This window comes from Anolis sagrei, chromosome 3 (assembly GCF_037176765.1).
Source record: "Anolis sagrei isolate rAnoSag1 chromosome 3, rAnoSag1.mat, whole genome shotgun sequence".
Lineage (NCBI taxonomy): Eukaryota > Metazoa > Chordata > Lepidosauria > Squamata > Dactyloidae > Anolis > Anolis sagrei.
Window position 1 is genome coordinate 145,211,218 of NC_090023.1, and position 14,096 is coordinate 145,225,313.

At 39.1% G+C, this 14,096-nt stretch overlaps 1 protein-coding gene across 1 annotated transcript in view; it reads right to left on the minus strand.

Annotated features, from left to right (window-relative positions):
* Positions 1 to 6,057: 6,057 nt before the first annotated feature.
* DNAJC15 (DnaJ heat shock protein family (Hsp40) member C15) overlaps positions 6,058 to 14,096 on the minus strand; it is a 36,449-nt gene continuing 28,410 nt past the window's right edge. Inside the window, exons 4-6 of the mRNA XM_060769248.2 lie at positions 13,120 to 13,196; positions 12,486 to 12,556; positions 6,058 to 7,876 (exon numbers count right to left, since the gene is read on the minus strand). Of these exons, the coding sequence (XP_060625231.2) occupies positions 7,806 to 7,876; positions 12,486 to 12,556; positions 13,120 to 13,196 (219 nt within the window). The 3' untranslated portion in view covers positions 6,058 to 7,805. The remainder of the gene's footprint in view (positions 7,877 to 12,485; positions 12,557 to 13,119; positions 13,197 to 14,096) is intronic.

Genomic DNA, 14,096 nt, shown 5'->3' on the forward strand with positions numbered 1-14,096 from the left:
GAAAGTAAAACTGAGATATTTTGAAGTTATAGGGGGTTGTTCAGTGTGGAGCTATTTATGTACATTTGGAATGATGTTATTGCAATTTTCAAGCAAAAACAAGAAACTACATATTTTGGGGGATGAGAGGGGTGGGAGTAGATTTCAAGTTGATGGCAGACAATTCTGAAAGCACAAAAATAGATCCACGAAACCATCAGTAACCACATAAAATCAGCAGCATTAAACCCTCCACACCATTCTGTATAAACCCTATTGTCTGACTCTAAGATAACATATCAATCAACCAACAAGTTAATTAACAATAACTTAGTGAATTGAACAATTTCGTTTATCAGTGTTTGTGCTAATGAATTAATTTTCCCAAGTCTACCATTTAATATTATCAAATTAATGTTCAAGCCTAGCAGTCCAAGCTGTGGCACAGCAGACTTTGCTGCCTCATTTGTCTGAGACTGTATTCTCAGCTAACTAGTGTGTACTAGGCCTGGGTAACAACGGAAAAATTTGTTTCTAAAATCGATTTGTATTTGGGGTTTTTTTTTTGTTTCGATATTTAAAATAATTACAAAATTTTCCTTTTTAAAAGTTCGATATTTACGAAATTTCGTAAATGTGAAAAAAATTACAAAACATTAACGAATCAATTTCCGAAACAATAACGAATTGATTCGTTAATGGCGGACGCGACCGCGAAATACGCTAAAAAACCTCCAAAAACTTCTGAAGCTTCCCTCTCCCTCTGTTGTTGACTGTTGGTGTGATATTATAATTTTTTTTCACTAATTAAACAAAAAACTTGCCCCAGACATGCGGAAATAATAATGAAACGACCTCAGAACAATAACGAAACGAATACAATAACGAAATACGAAGCATTTACAAAACGTGTTTAAAAATTCGTTTTTTAAAAAAATTGCTCCAGAATGGTTTGTTATCGTTTTGTAATTGAAAAAATTAACGAATTATTAACGAATTACGAATTAACGAAACGAAACCGCCCAGCCCTAGTGTGTACAGCTAGGACTACTGTGTTCAAATTGGACTACACACTCAAGAAACTGCATTCTTTCTATATGAGTACTTTTTAATTTTAAACTAAGGCTCTTGGTCTGTTAACCTAAGATCACATTCCAGACGAATTAAGGAAGCCATGGCTCTGAGTCTGCAAGTACTGAGTAGAGCTATGAGCAATAAGGTGACTTGGTGGTCTCTCATTCATAGGGTCATCATAAGGTGGGTTTCAACGTTGTATTTTTTTTCCTTTGTACCTCTGCAAAACTAAAATCCTCACTATTGCAGAAATATTATGAGCACTGCCTCACCTTTGTGTTGGAAACAAGACAACTGGCAGGAATTTAATACCTTGAATATTTTTTTCTAATACTGCACCAACTGTTGTTTTCCAGGCTATTAACAAGTCTGTCACTTTGTTTCCTACAATTGCAATATCTCTTTCTCTGCTTTGTTTCCTCACAATTTCTTCCAGTTGTCAATTCCAAAAAATCCCTGACTGTTTTCTCCACGAATTCTGCTTAGCCATCAAGGACCCGTGGAGCAGTCTCTCCGCTAGCTGCTATTGCCACAGGGCTTTACTTCCAGCGCCGAGACTCAACACAACTTGAATATCTCTCAAAGACATTACAAAGTGTTTTCTTTCCCCCAGGAATGCTTCAGGAATCCACATAGTATAAAATACATTTTTTAAGGTTTAGGAATTAGTACGGATTAGATTATCATTTCCTGGACATTTATATTTTGGATTCTAAGCATGGATCCCAGAAGAAGCTCAAGTCCTACTACAACTAGGATGAGGGACTGGCCTTCCTCCTGAAATGATATGGCAAAACTGTTCCTATCTAGCTGCACCTGCTCAGAATTAATACTACTAATTATTAAACATTAACAAACATTAAAATGGATGTTGTCGATCCTTCTCACGAACACCAGTTTGCTTACAACCCACCTGATGCACACTCACATTAGAGTAGGGAATTTCTTTGCATTTTCTTCACTGACTTGCCCAAACATGAATCAAAGAATATGAAAAGCACTGCAGACTAATTCAACCAGAGAAGTCAGCCATAGCAGAGCACTCGATGAACCAACCTGGACACAGAGTACACGTTGATGCTGGACCACTCCAGCAACCACCATATCAGACTACACAGAGAAGCCATTGAAATCCACAAGCATGTGGACTGTTTCAGCAGAAAGGAGGAAACTATGAAAATGAACAAAATCTGGTTACCAGTATTTTAAAAACTCTAAAATCAGGACAATAAATAAAGAACAACACTCAAAAAAATAGAAGAATTCCAGACTTGAATCAATCAGTGCCAGCTAACAAGGGATTCCCCCAGGCAGTAAGCAGCCAGACCTTGAAGCTGAAAGATTATTCAATTCTAATCAAGGTGGCCAATTGCAACTTTCACATCTGCCTCAAACAGAGAAGAGTTCTTTCTTCCACCCTGGATATTCCCCAGATATATAAACCCCAATTGCCTAGTTTCCAACATACCTCACAAACTCTGAGGATGTCTGTGATAGATGCAGGTGAAACGTCAGGAAAGAATGCTTCTGGAATATGGACATACAGCCAAGAAAACTCAAAGCAACCCAGTGATTCCAACCATGAAAGCCTTTGACAACATGTTCACTGACTTTGCTCAGTAATCGTTGCAAGTCTTTGAGGTTTTCTGCTTTCTAAAATTGTTGATGTTCCTTCTCAGATTTTCACTCCGCTGTCCTCTGAGCCTGATCCAGCTTTGCATTAGATGTTCAGCATACAAGTTAAACAGAGAAGAGTTATATAAAAAAAGTCTTGTCTGACCCCTCTGACAAGTGGAAACCATTCCATTGCTCTAGGATAATGTTTCTCAAAGGTGTTTGGACTTCAGCTTCCAGAAATCCCAGCCAGTTTACCAACTGTTAGGAATTGTAGGAGCTGAAGTCCAAAACATCTGGAGGGGCACAAATTGAGAAATTCTGCTCTAGGGATATCTGCTGTCGGAATAGGACAAAGTGATACATGCCTTAATTACTGAGTATTTAAAACAAGGTACTTTATGTAGAAAAAGCATCCAAAAGCATCAGCCAGTTCAATTTGTTACAGAAACAGGATGCAAGACTTCCACTGAACAGATGTCACATTGGCTCCATCAATGGTCTGCTTAAGGGTATAGTTCAAATATTGGCTATAATTTTAGAATCAGGCTGCAAGAACTTCATGACATGGGGGCAGGCTTCTTTTGGCATCCCGAGGAAGGGCCTTTAATTCTTTCCCACTACCACGAATGGCAGAACGCAGGGATGGTTTTTTTGGCGGGGTTACCTAGGGAGGCCAGCCCAGTTCCAGCTGCAGTGGCCTTCTGCCAACAGGCGAAGTCATGCTTGTTCAAGACAGAGGCTTGGCTTTTACATTGCCTTCCATTGTTTTTGATTGAAGTTATACCCAAAGGGTCATGGCCATTATTCCATGTTATTTTCTTTTTTGTGATTTGCCTTAGGAGTATACTTTTGGGTTTTACTGCTGTAAGCTGCTTTCCTTTGTAGTGAACAGATAGGCTATAAAAGTAAGAACTGTTCCCTTTCTTATAAAACTCCCTCACCATTTTGATTTTGGTTTTTTTCTAAGCAGTAGGCTTGAAAATTTTATCTTTAGTTTATTTAGAGTATTTTACCCCACTTTTCTCTGCATTGCAGACGCAAGGCGGCTTACATCATAAAAAGATACAAATTTCAACAATACAAAATTTGTAAACAATAAAATAAGACCATGTTTTTGTTTGTTTTTTGTTTGTTTGTTTGTTTTGTCGTGTCAGGAGAGACTTGAGAAACTACAAGTTGCTTCTGGTGTGAGAGAATTGACTGCCTGCAAGGACATTGCCCAGGGGACGCCCAGATGGTTTGTTTTTTTTTTATCATCCTTGTGGGAGGCTTCTCTCATGTCCCCACATGAGGAGCTGGAGCTGATAGAGGGAGCTCATCCACACTCTCCCCGGAGTCGAACCTGTGACCTGTCGGTCTTCAGTCCTGCCGGCACAGGGGTTTAACCCACTGCACCACTGGGTAAAAACACTGGGTAAGACCATGGTAAAAACACACAACAATAAAACCAATAACATTCTTATCTGTAACTTTCTCTACCGGAGACACCCATGCTATTTACAGACTAAAATTCCCAATAATCCTACAATGAATTACTCAAAGACTTGCTTAAATAGACACCTTTCTTAAAAGTAAGTAGGGATTGTGCCGCTTTTAATTCTTCAGGGAGGGCATTTCAGAGAGCAAGTGATGCCCTCGAAAAGGATCCTTCTCTCATGCTGTGGAACCGCATACTTGTAAAATTTATTTATTTATTTCAAATATTTGTACCCCACCCTTCTCAACCCCCTGGGGAGAACTCAGGGTGGCTTCTAATAAAAGCACATGTGGAGATGAGTGTTTCCCCACTGGATCAGAGTGCTCACCCTGGTATGCAGCAAGGGACACAGTGCTTCAGGAAAGGGCTTTATAGGTGATAACCAGCACCTTGAATTGAGCCCAGAAACTGACAAGCAACCAATGGAGCCACTTCCGGATAGTCATGGTGCGCTCCCTGAAGTTGGCTCCCGTTAGAAGCCTGGCTGCAGCTCTTTGAACAAACTATAATTTCCAGGCACTTTTCAAGAGCAGACTTATATATAGCGTATTGCAATAGTCCAATCTGAATGTACTATTTTCTTCACTGTCTCCAGGAACGGACGCAGTTGGTGCACTAGCTTTAACTGTGTAAAGGCCGACCGAGTCACCGCTGCCACCTGGGCCTCCAGGTTTAAAGTGGAGTCTAGGATGACCCCCAAACTGCGCATCTGAGGTTTCCAGGGGAGTGTAACCTTGTCCATCTCAGGCTGGAATACTGCTCTCAGAACCACCTTCCAAGAGGTACCTCCTTGTCTGGATTGAGCTTCAATTTATTAACCCTCATCCAGTCCATCACTGCCTTCAGACAACAGTCCAAGGGGAGGACCGCTTCCTTGGCATCGGGAGAAAAGGAGTAGTAGAACTGGGCATCATCTGCATATAGATGACACCAAACTCAAAAACTCCGGATGATCTCTCCCAGATGCTTCAGGTAGATGTTATATAACATTAGGAATAGCAATGAGCCTGCAGGACCCCACTGGCCATGAAGTCAAGCAGGACTCTTCCAATACCACCTTTTGGGACCGGTCCGCAAGGAAGGATTGGAAGCACTGTAGTATAGTGCCTCCTATCCCTATCCCCTCCAGCCTTCCCAGGAAGATAACATGATTGATGGTATCTAAGGCTGCTGAGAGGTCCAGGAGTGTTAACAGGGTCACACTCCCCCCGTCAAGCTCTCCCCATATATTAGTGGTACTCAACTTGTGGGTCCCCAGATGTTTTTGGCCTTCAACTTTCAGAAATCCTAACAGCTGGTAAGCTGGCTGGGATTTCTGGGAGTTGTAGCCCAAAACACCCGGGACCCACAGGTTGAGAAGCACTGCCATAGATCATCCATCAAGGCAACTAAAGCTGTTTCTTTACCACGTCCTGGTATGAAGCCAGACTGGAATGGATCCAGCTAATCAACCTCATCCAAGAATCCCTGGAGTTATTTATTAGGAAGATCCTGCTTCAAGATCTTCCTAATAAATGGTAAGTTTGATACCCAACGGTTCCATTGCTTATGGCATAAGTAGCTAAATTAACTTATATATGTGAAGACTTTGTAATCTAAACCACAAATGAATGTGAATAGAAATCTAATTTGGAAAGTTAAAAAGGTAAAAACACAAGCAGTATTTGTGACTTAATCCCCTCCCATATTCCATTTTGTTCCTTTTTTGTCATGCTATAAATGGATGCAAGTCTTAGGGCAGGAAATGTGTTTTTACTTGTAAAACACCATGTTACAGGGATTGCGTTATATGTATAATGATGATGATATGGAGATAAAGCCCTTTCCCAAACTTCTTGAGGAGGACAAAAATACTCAAAGAGGGGAATACTTAATATGATGTAAAAGGATGAAGAAAAGACAAAAGGTAGTAACACAAATAAAGGGATGTTTAATTTAAAGCAGAAAGGAACATTAACAGTTTTATGTGTATTTATGTTTCCATTAAAATTTTATGTGAATTTTTAATAAATTATTTCCCCTAGCTTAGCAACAAAACAGGACATTTAGATGGGAACAGCAACAGTCATCAGATCATAAAATGGGTCAGAAGAACATTTTCATTGCCTACCAGAGAAATTGCGCTTTTGGGCAATGTGCCAGATAGCATACAGATTGCAGTGGGAACCAAGAAACTTTTGCATTTCTCCTCACAGCTCCCTTATTAGTGAAAGGTAAATCAAGCTTTCAGTGTGCAGGCAAGATATTCAGGCAATCATTTAAAGGCACTTTTTAAATTAGTCTGGTGTAGAAACTGTCAAAAATATATCATATAGAAGAAAAAATAAAATAACCTGTGGATAATAAGTACAATAAGCTGTGGAACTTTTATCCGGGCACAAATGATAAACACAAATGAAAAGTACATTCAATAAAACAAGCATTATCAAGACTCTTGAGTACTATTGCCTGCATGTTTCAACAGTAAATCTATTAAAGATAGATCATGACATTATTTTAAAAAGTAGATATTTCACTGACTGTGAATGTGCTCAGTGTGCAAGGGTGAGGAGTCATAAAAGCTCTGTCTAAAATTAATATTGTGAAGATACAGAGAACTGACAAAAAGGAATGCAACTGTTACAGGAAATAGCACTAAAAAGAGTACAAAGACATCCGTTTGAAAACAACGTTCACAGATGATAATTAGACAAGATCAACAAAATTTGCAGTGTTCCATAATATTCTGGAGAACAGTTGGGTCAGCACTTCTCCATCATTATTAAGTGACAGATGTTGGGAAAAGTTAGGTAAACTCATAAAATCTTTAGGCTGAAAAGCAAGTGGGTTTTTGCCATGTTCAATGCCACTTTCTTCTGTAAAGAAATATGTATAATCACAGCACTCTCTCTATAACACTCTTGTAGGTCTTTGGGTAGTCTTTAGGGTTGCCAGGTAGATTACGGAACAGGGCTCCTGTATGTTTAATAATTAATGGTGGAGACTGCTTCTTCAGAGGCTTTTAAACAGAGGCTGGATGGCCATCTGTTGGGGTTGCTTTGAATGCAATTTTCCTGCTTCTTGGTAGCGGGTTGGACTGGATGGCCCACGAGGTATCTTCCAACTCTGTGATTCTATAATAGATCATAGTTCAGATAGATGCAACGTATAATTCTTTTGGAGATAACTATGCTATCCCCTCCCCCCTTTTCCCGGCTTTATCAATGAGGTCCACCCTGTTATAGGGATATAATTAGACGCTTCTCTGCTGCTACTGCAGCTCTGCACTGGCTAATACGTAGCCATGCTGTGGGAGGAAGGCAGGAATAAGATATTTGTGTGGATTGTGAAAGATGAGGTGTTGTGTAGCTCTGCATAGTGGAACTATGGAAAGTCATGGCACTGATTGTGAATATTTTCTGTAGGCTAGAGTCATGCTTCAAATGTAATATCATGTAATGCACTTTTCCTGCAAGAATTGCACAAGTGAAATTCCATTCCAAACGCAGAGCTGACTTTTATTATTCAATCATGAAATGGAATCTTCAGTGTTTGTGGAACCATTAACAGATGCAGACATCCATAATTTTGTCCAGCATTCAACAGGAATCAACTGCGCTGGAAATCTTTTGGTGACTCATTTCCATTTTTGCACATTTAATCAGAAGTTCTGCAGTTCTTAATGTTTATTGCTGGATTCCAACAAGTCTTTTGCTTCATTGATTTTTGTTGCTAAGTAGGGAGAGCCACCTAAAGAAAAAGAATAGAAAGAAAATATCACTATTTATTTATTCATTTAATCTATTTATACCCCGCCTTACTCTACCGTGAATGGAGCTAAAAGCGGGGTATAAACAGAGTAAATAAAGACAATTATTTACATATAGACAATTATTCAATGCCTTAAACACATAAAATTCCAGTAACATTAACATTAATACATATTAAGAATTTAAAACATTTAAAAACATTACATTCAATATAAATTACGCCATTCATAATCGTAGTCCAAGGACGTTCTGGAGTCATTGCACATATTCCAAATCTGTTATTGTACTGCCTGATCCCAAAGCCAAGTTTTACTTTCCTTCTGTAGGCTAGGAGGAAGGGGCTAATCTAATGTCACTAGAGAGGGAGTTCCACAGCCAAGGGGCCACCACTGAAAAGACCCTGTCCCTTATCCCCACCTGTCACCCTTGCGAGGAAGGTAGGACCAAGAGCAGGGCCTCCCCAGACGATCTTCATCACCGAGGTGGTTCATAGAGGGAGATACATTCGGACAGGTAAGCTGGGCCATAATTACAATGGATTTATCCTAACATCATGATCCCTTGTTATGTGAATATATTTTACACATCTTTTCACAAATTAAGTTTCATGCAAGAATTTAACACAATTTCAAATGAATACCTTTTCAAAAGTACAGGAAAGCTCCCATAGGTCTTTCCCGTGCTCCCATCCATAGCCTTGTGTCATGTCTGACTGAGGAATTAGTGTTCTGGAAGATCCATGGGCAAAACTTTGAAGTGCTACATTACACTGCAGGCTTCGTTAATAATGTTACATTTATTTATGCACACCCAGGAGCTGCTTGTGGGAATCATCCTGTTACTTCTTTTAAAACCCCACAGGACTTGAAAATCATGTACTGTCTACTATCACATCAGAGTGAAGCACTAATGATGTCTTTCATGAATTTTTGGCCTAGTGCAGATATTATGCAGCAAGAACAGTTCCATCTTTAATGTATCCATTTTGATGTGCACTTAATAGTATCAAAAACCAGAGGTATTTTATGTCTCTCCAGTAAATTCTTTTAATATTTTGATAACATTCTTGAATAAAATGCTTGTAGGAATACTTTTAATGCAGATTTATTAAGTGTTCCGTTCATTCTTGATTGAAGGCAAAGGCACACCAGCCAAGAGCATCACAATAAACCTATTTAAAACACAGAATGCCTTCCTCTTCCCAGTTTTCAACACTGTCATTGCTTTCCAGTCCATCTAACAATCTGATTACAGTTCAGCAGTCTTGGTGTTTTGTTTGTTTTTTTACTCTCCCCTTGGGTGCCAACCATCTGCCTCCTGCTGCTGAAAACATCCAAAGGTCTGCTGTCATGACTTGCAATTGCACACACCTACGTGTTTGCCTGTGAAGATGTACACAAAGCTGTTCAAGGGAATGCCATCATGTGAAAGTACCAGTGCAAACGCAGTATTAGAACACAAGGTATATGACTATGTGAAATCTCTGGTGATCTTTTTAAAAATTCTGGCACAAACTCATGCGCTAGACCCTCTCTACTCAGCCACCAACAACTGTTTAGAGCTAGAAAAAAGGAAACATGGATGTATACACATACAGACCGAAGCACAGATATAGAACTCTTTGAAGCTCAATGCAGAACCCCATGAAGAACACAAATTTTATGTCTCTCACACTTGCTACAAGACTTTAAAATGCAGTCATACATATATAAAGCCATATAAATGTGGGGTGATCTAGCATGATGATGCAGTCAGGAAATTATTTTTCCATCAGAGAAACAGTGGGATGAATGGTCAAAATGTGAGACATGGCTGCATTCCCAAATGCCAGATCATGGCCACATCCAGATCTACAATACTCACACATGCTTTACCATTCATCAAATGTCTTAGGACCAGATCAACATAGATAAGTAATAGGAAATAAACTAGCTGCAGACTTTATTTTTTGTTGTTGTTGTTGTTCATTCGTTCAGTCGTTTCCAACTCTTCATGACCCCATGGACCAGCCCACGCCAGAGCTCCCTGTTGGCCGTCAACACCCTCAGCTCCTTCAAGGTCAATCCAGTCACTTCAAGGATACCATCCATCCATCTTGCCCTTGGTTGGCCCCTCTTCCTTTTTCCTTCCATTTTCCCCAGCATCATTGTCTTATCTAAGCTTTCCTTTCTTCTCATGATGTGGCTAAAGTACTTCATCTTTGCCTCTACTATCCTTCCATCCAATGAGCAGTCGGGCTTTACTTCCTGAAGCATGGACTGGTTGGATCTTCTGGCGGTCCAAGGCACTCTCAGAACTTTCCTCCAACACCACAATTCAAAAGCATCTATCTTCCTTTGCTCAGCCTTCCTTATGGTCCAGCTCTCATGCCAAATAGTCTTACTCATCTAAGACACTCCTACAAAATGATTGGTGTATCATCACTGGAAAGACCTAAATGGCGCTAAGTGAGAGAATTCCCAGCAGATGTTGCTCCTCATGTGGTCTTCAGCATATCCTCTGCTGCTACTCACATCAAACAGTACTAGTGTTGAGAAGCTTGCACTAGATTGAATACACTGAAAACAAGGAACTATAGAACTGTACAGTGGTATGTGAAATAATTTACAAACTAAGAGTTTCAAAGTAAAATATGTTACCAAGTTAGATAGAGAAGAACAAACACAGAGAAGTATTGATACTACATGTGTCTATTGAATAATTGTGTATTCCTTTTGTTGGAACTCAGTCACACCCTACACAAGTGCATAGTCTTCATCAAGGGAATAGACAGGCAGATGAGTTAGCTGGTAGGAAAAGGCCTTCCCCCATTGCTCACTTTGTCTGCCTGTCTCTCTATTCTCTTACTTTTCTGTTTGTTACACTGATCGTTCTCAAGGACATGCCTCTTTTTATTCAAAATTTCCAAATCGTATGGCAAGTCTGAGTCCTCAATTTTGCTCTTTTCCTGTGAGCATGGAGAGAGACAGGATGTTTCCAGAAAGATAGGCAGATAGCTAGACCCTTACTTTCCTATATAGAAATGTAATTCTTTTAATAAGCCTTTTATAACTTTTAAAGTTTGACTTTGCTTCTGTAATTGCTGAAGCCTATTCGTTCTACTGCTAGTTCAAGAAGCTTCTGATCCGCTAAAACTCCTGCTGTTGCTGCTTTACATTTCTAAATGCTTTTCCTTTTTTTGAAATTACCCAACATCTTTTTACAGTCTTCATTCAAGCCTCCAAAGAAAGCACATGGACACTGTAACTGACACTGTACCTCTAGTATTTCCATTGTGGGCAATTACACGAAGTGTTCTTATCATAACTTGATGCCAGAACTGATGTCTTAGTGAAGGTCTGACTCTTTAAAAATGCTTGAATATTCATATCCATCTGTGAAGACCAGGGCTGGGAAAACTCCTATGAAACAGGTCAGGAAAAAAACCTCTAACATTGGGCCTAAAAATGTAAAATGCATTTGCTGCCTGGGAATGTAAACAAAGGACCAGAGGAGACGAATGAGGTGAAAAGGAGCAAAGGGAGCCTGTGCCAGATGCTCACTTAAGTCGTTGCTGAGGACTGAGTCACAACTGCAATATGGTGACTTTTAGACAAAGCCCCTTCAAAAATGGCATCAGGTGCAAGCCAGACTTGCTATCCGCAACTCTCCCAGGAGCAAAGCTACAGTACAATAATGCAGAATTAAATGCAGACTCTCAGTATTCTGATCACTGTTCCATCACAATTACAATTCTTCACACCCATAAATGTTTTATTCTATGGCTGACTCAATCTGGATACACACTGTAAATCTAATGGCTAATTAAGTTAAAAATAACCATTGGAAAACCAAAAGTGTCTGTAATCCATACCTTTCACCTTAATGAGGTCAGAATTAATTTTATACTCCTGAAATGACAAAGAATAAACTACAAATCTGTCAAACAGATATAAAAAATCTTGACTTTCCCCTTTCTGGCTTTTTAAATACTGTGCAACTCTCAGCCATCTGTTGTATCAAAGTACAAACAGCAACGAACATATGGGCTTTCCCTTCTCAACCAGCTGTAGTGTAGTTAAAGTTATAATAAGAGCTTTTTGGGGAGGGGGGAGGATCAGTTTACATTAAAAACCTGGCTAGTTAAAACATCTGTTCGTGATTTTATTGTTTTAAGAGCACTAAAATATAGTACATATATTTGTCATTTCTACCACATTTTGTTAAAAATGTATGTGTTTGTCTATGTATAGTTGCAAAGATCCTATACAAGTAGATGTGGATGTTTTCACAGCTTCATGGCTAACATTTCCTCTTCTTCAAAAGCTGGCAGCTTGACAGATCAGCTCCACAAACTCGCTCTTGACAGCTAGTTAGGCTTGTGATCTAGTGAATGACCCCAAAGGCAACCATTACATTTCCTGCTACGGTTCATAGCGGAGGGATGTTAAACTGTTTGATACAAGCTGAAAATACTGCAGGTAACCGTTGATGCTTTGCTTTGAAACATCTTGCACAGAGAAACTGTAAAGTTAGCAACCAAGAGCAATCATTGAGTAATGAGGGAGGGTTTGTCAGCACGCTAATCTTCATGAAATACAAAAACATACCTTTATCGGGATGATTCAGAATCATGATTTGTCTGTGAGCAGCTCTAATTTTGTTCTTGCCAGCAGATGGGCTATAAAGATAAATTAATGTGCTTACTATAGGTAATTATTCCTGCAAACTGTAAAATAGCCATTTGTTCACTTCTGAAAAGCAAAAAAACTAGGGGCACTTGCCATCTGGTGGTTAGGAGATGATACTACGTTTCTGAAGAGAGGTCTCCCAAAGTTTATCTGTTCTGGGTTGCAGTCTGTTCTGTGCTCCACCCACCTTTGCACAAGAGGTGGTCTGGCCACTGGCATAAGCACCCGCAAACAATGCCAACAGCTGCATAGAGGCCCATCTTTGGACCAGAGCCTGTTTTTCTTGGCTAAGATCTGTGAGCTGGGATTCCTCAGTCAACAGCCCACTGCAAATTCCATGGCAGTATGTAAAGGTCAATACAAGTAACTACGTAATTCAAAAGCAAAGCATTTGCTAATAAAGGGATAAAAATCCACATACATTTGTGTACAAGCCCTTTTAAAAATATACTTAATCACAACTAAAATTATTTAGTGGAATATTTCTGTCCTACATTTTATATCATTTTTCATTTCAGATGAAAGCGATGTTATTTCTATGCAGAACACTTACCTTATGCCTAAAATAAGGCTAGCTTCTCGTCTATTCATTTTCTGCTCAAATCCTCCTTTGTAATATGAAGAAAGACTCTGTATGAGACAGGAAAGATAAAATAATTAGATCGATTAATGTTCTCTCATGCAGATGGCACTTTTTTTTATCTGGAGCCACAAAACTATGGCTGAATAGTATATAAGCTCCAGCTCTACAAGAGAAGCAAGAAATGTCCATATATGTTTATCTTTTCTTTCATTCATCTGTAATCTAAGCACAGTTGAGTTATGAAAGTTGAAAACTGGAATGAACTTAGGAGGTGATCTGTCTTAGATCACCATTTCTGCAATTTACCAAAGAACTGCTTGAGTCTGCTAATTGGCGATTTAAAAACCTATGGGAGATACAAAAAATGCCTCTCAGTTTGTCTTTCAACTACCTTCCCCTTCTCCTTTTGTAAAAAATAAAATGTGCCAAGTACCATACACAACCATGGCATTGTAAATGTCATTATTAATGTTCTCTAGGAAAAAAATGCAGGATACAGAGTTCCTTGAAGTGCTAAAATGCTATTATCTGGAATGGTTTCAGTATTTCTGTGCTTTGATTTCCAAATGTATTGATTTACATGCTATAGAAGGATGTTAAAGTATATGACAGTACCTCTAAGCCCCCCCCCCCCCAAGTCTAAATGTCTCATTAATGTAGCCAATACAATGCTAATGGGAGATATTTTAACCATGTGTCCAACTGAAATTAATGGAATAATGAGTTTGAGATGGACTATGGAGGTCAAATTACAATTTAGCCAATTATAAAAATTTAAAAAAATTAAGTTGAATTTCAATTTCATTAGGCCCAGACTCCTCCAGATCCACTGGAAAACGTCAATCATCAACCAAAAAACATACTGGCTGAATATAATAGAAATTTTAGTCTAAAATGTCTAAAAAGAAAAATCTGATTGAGATCTGAATTAGGTATCAATGAAAATC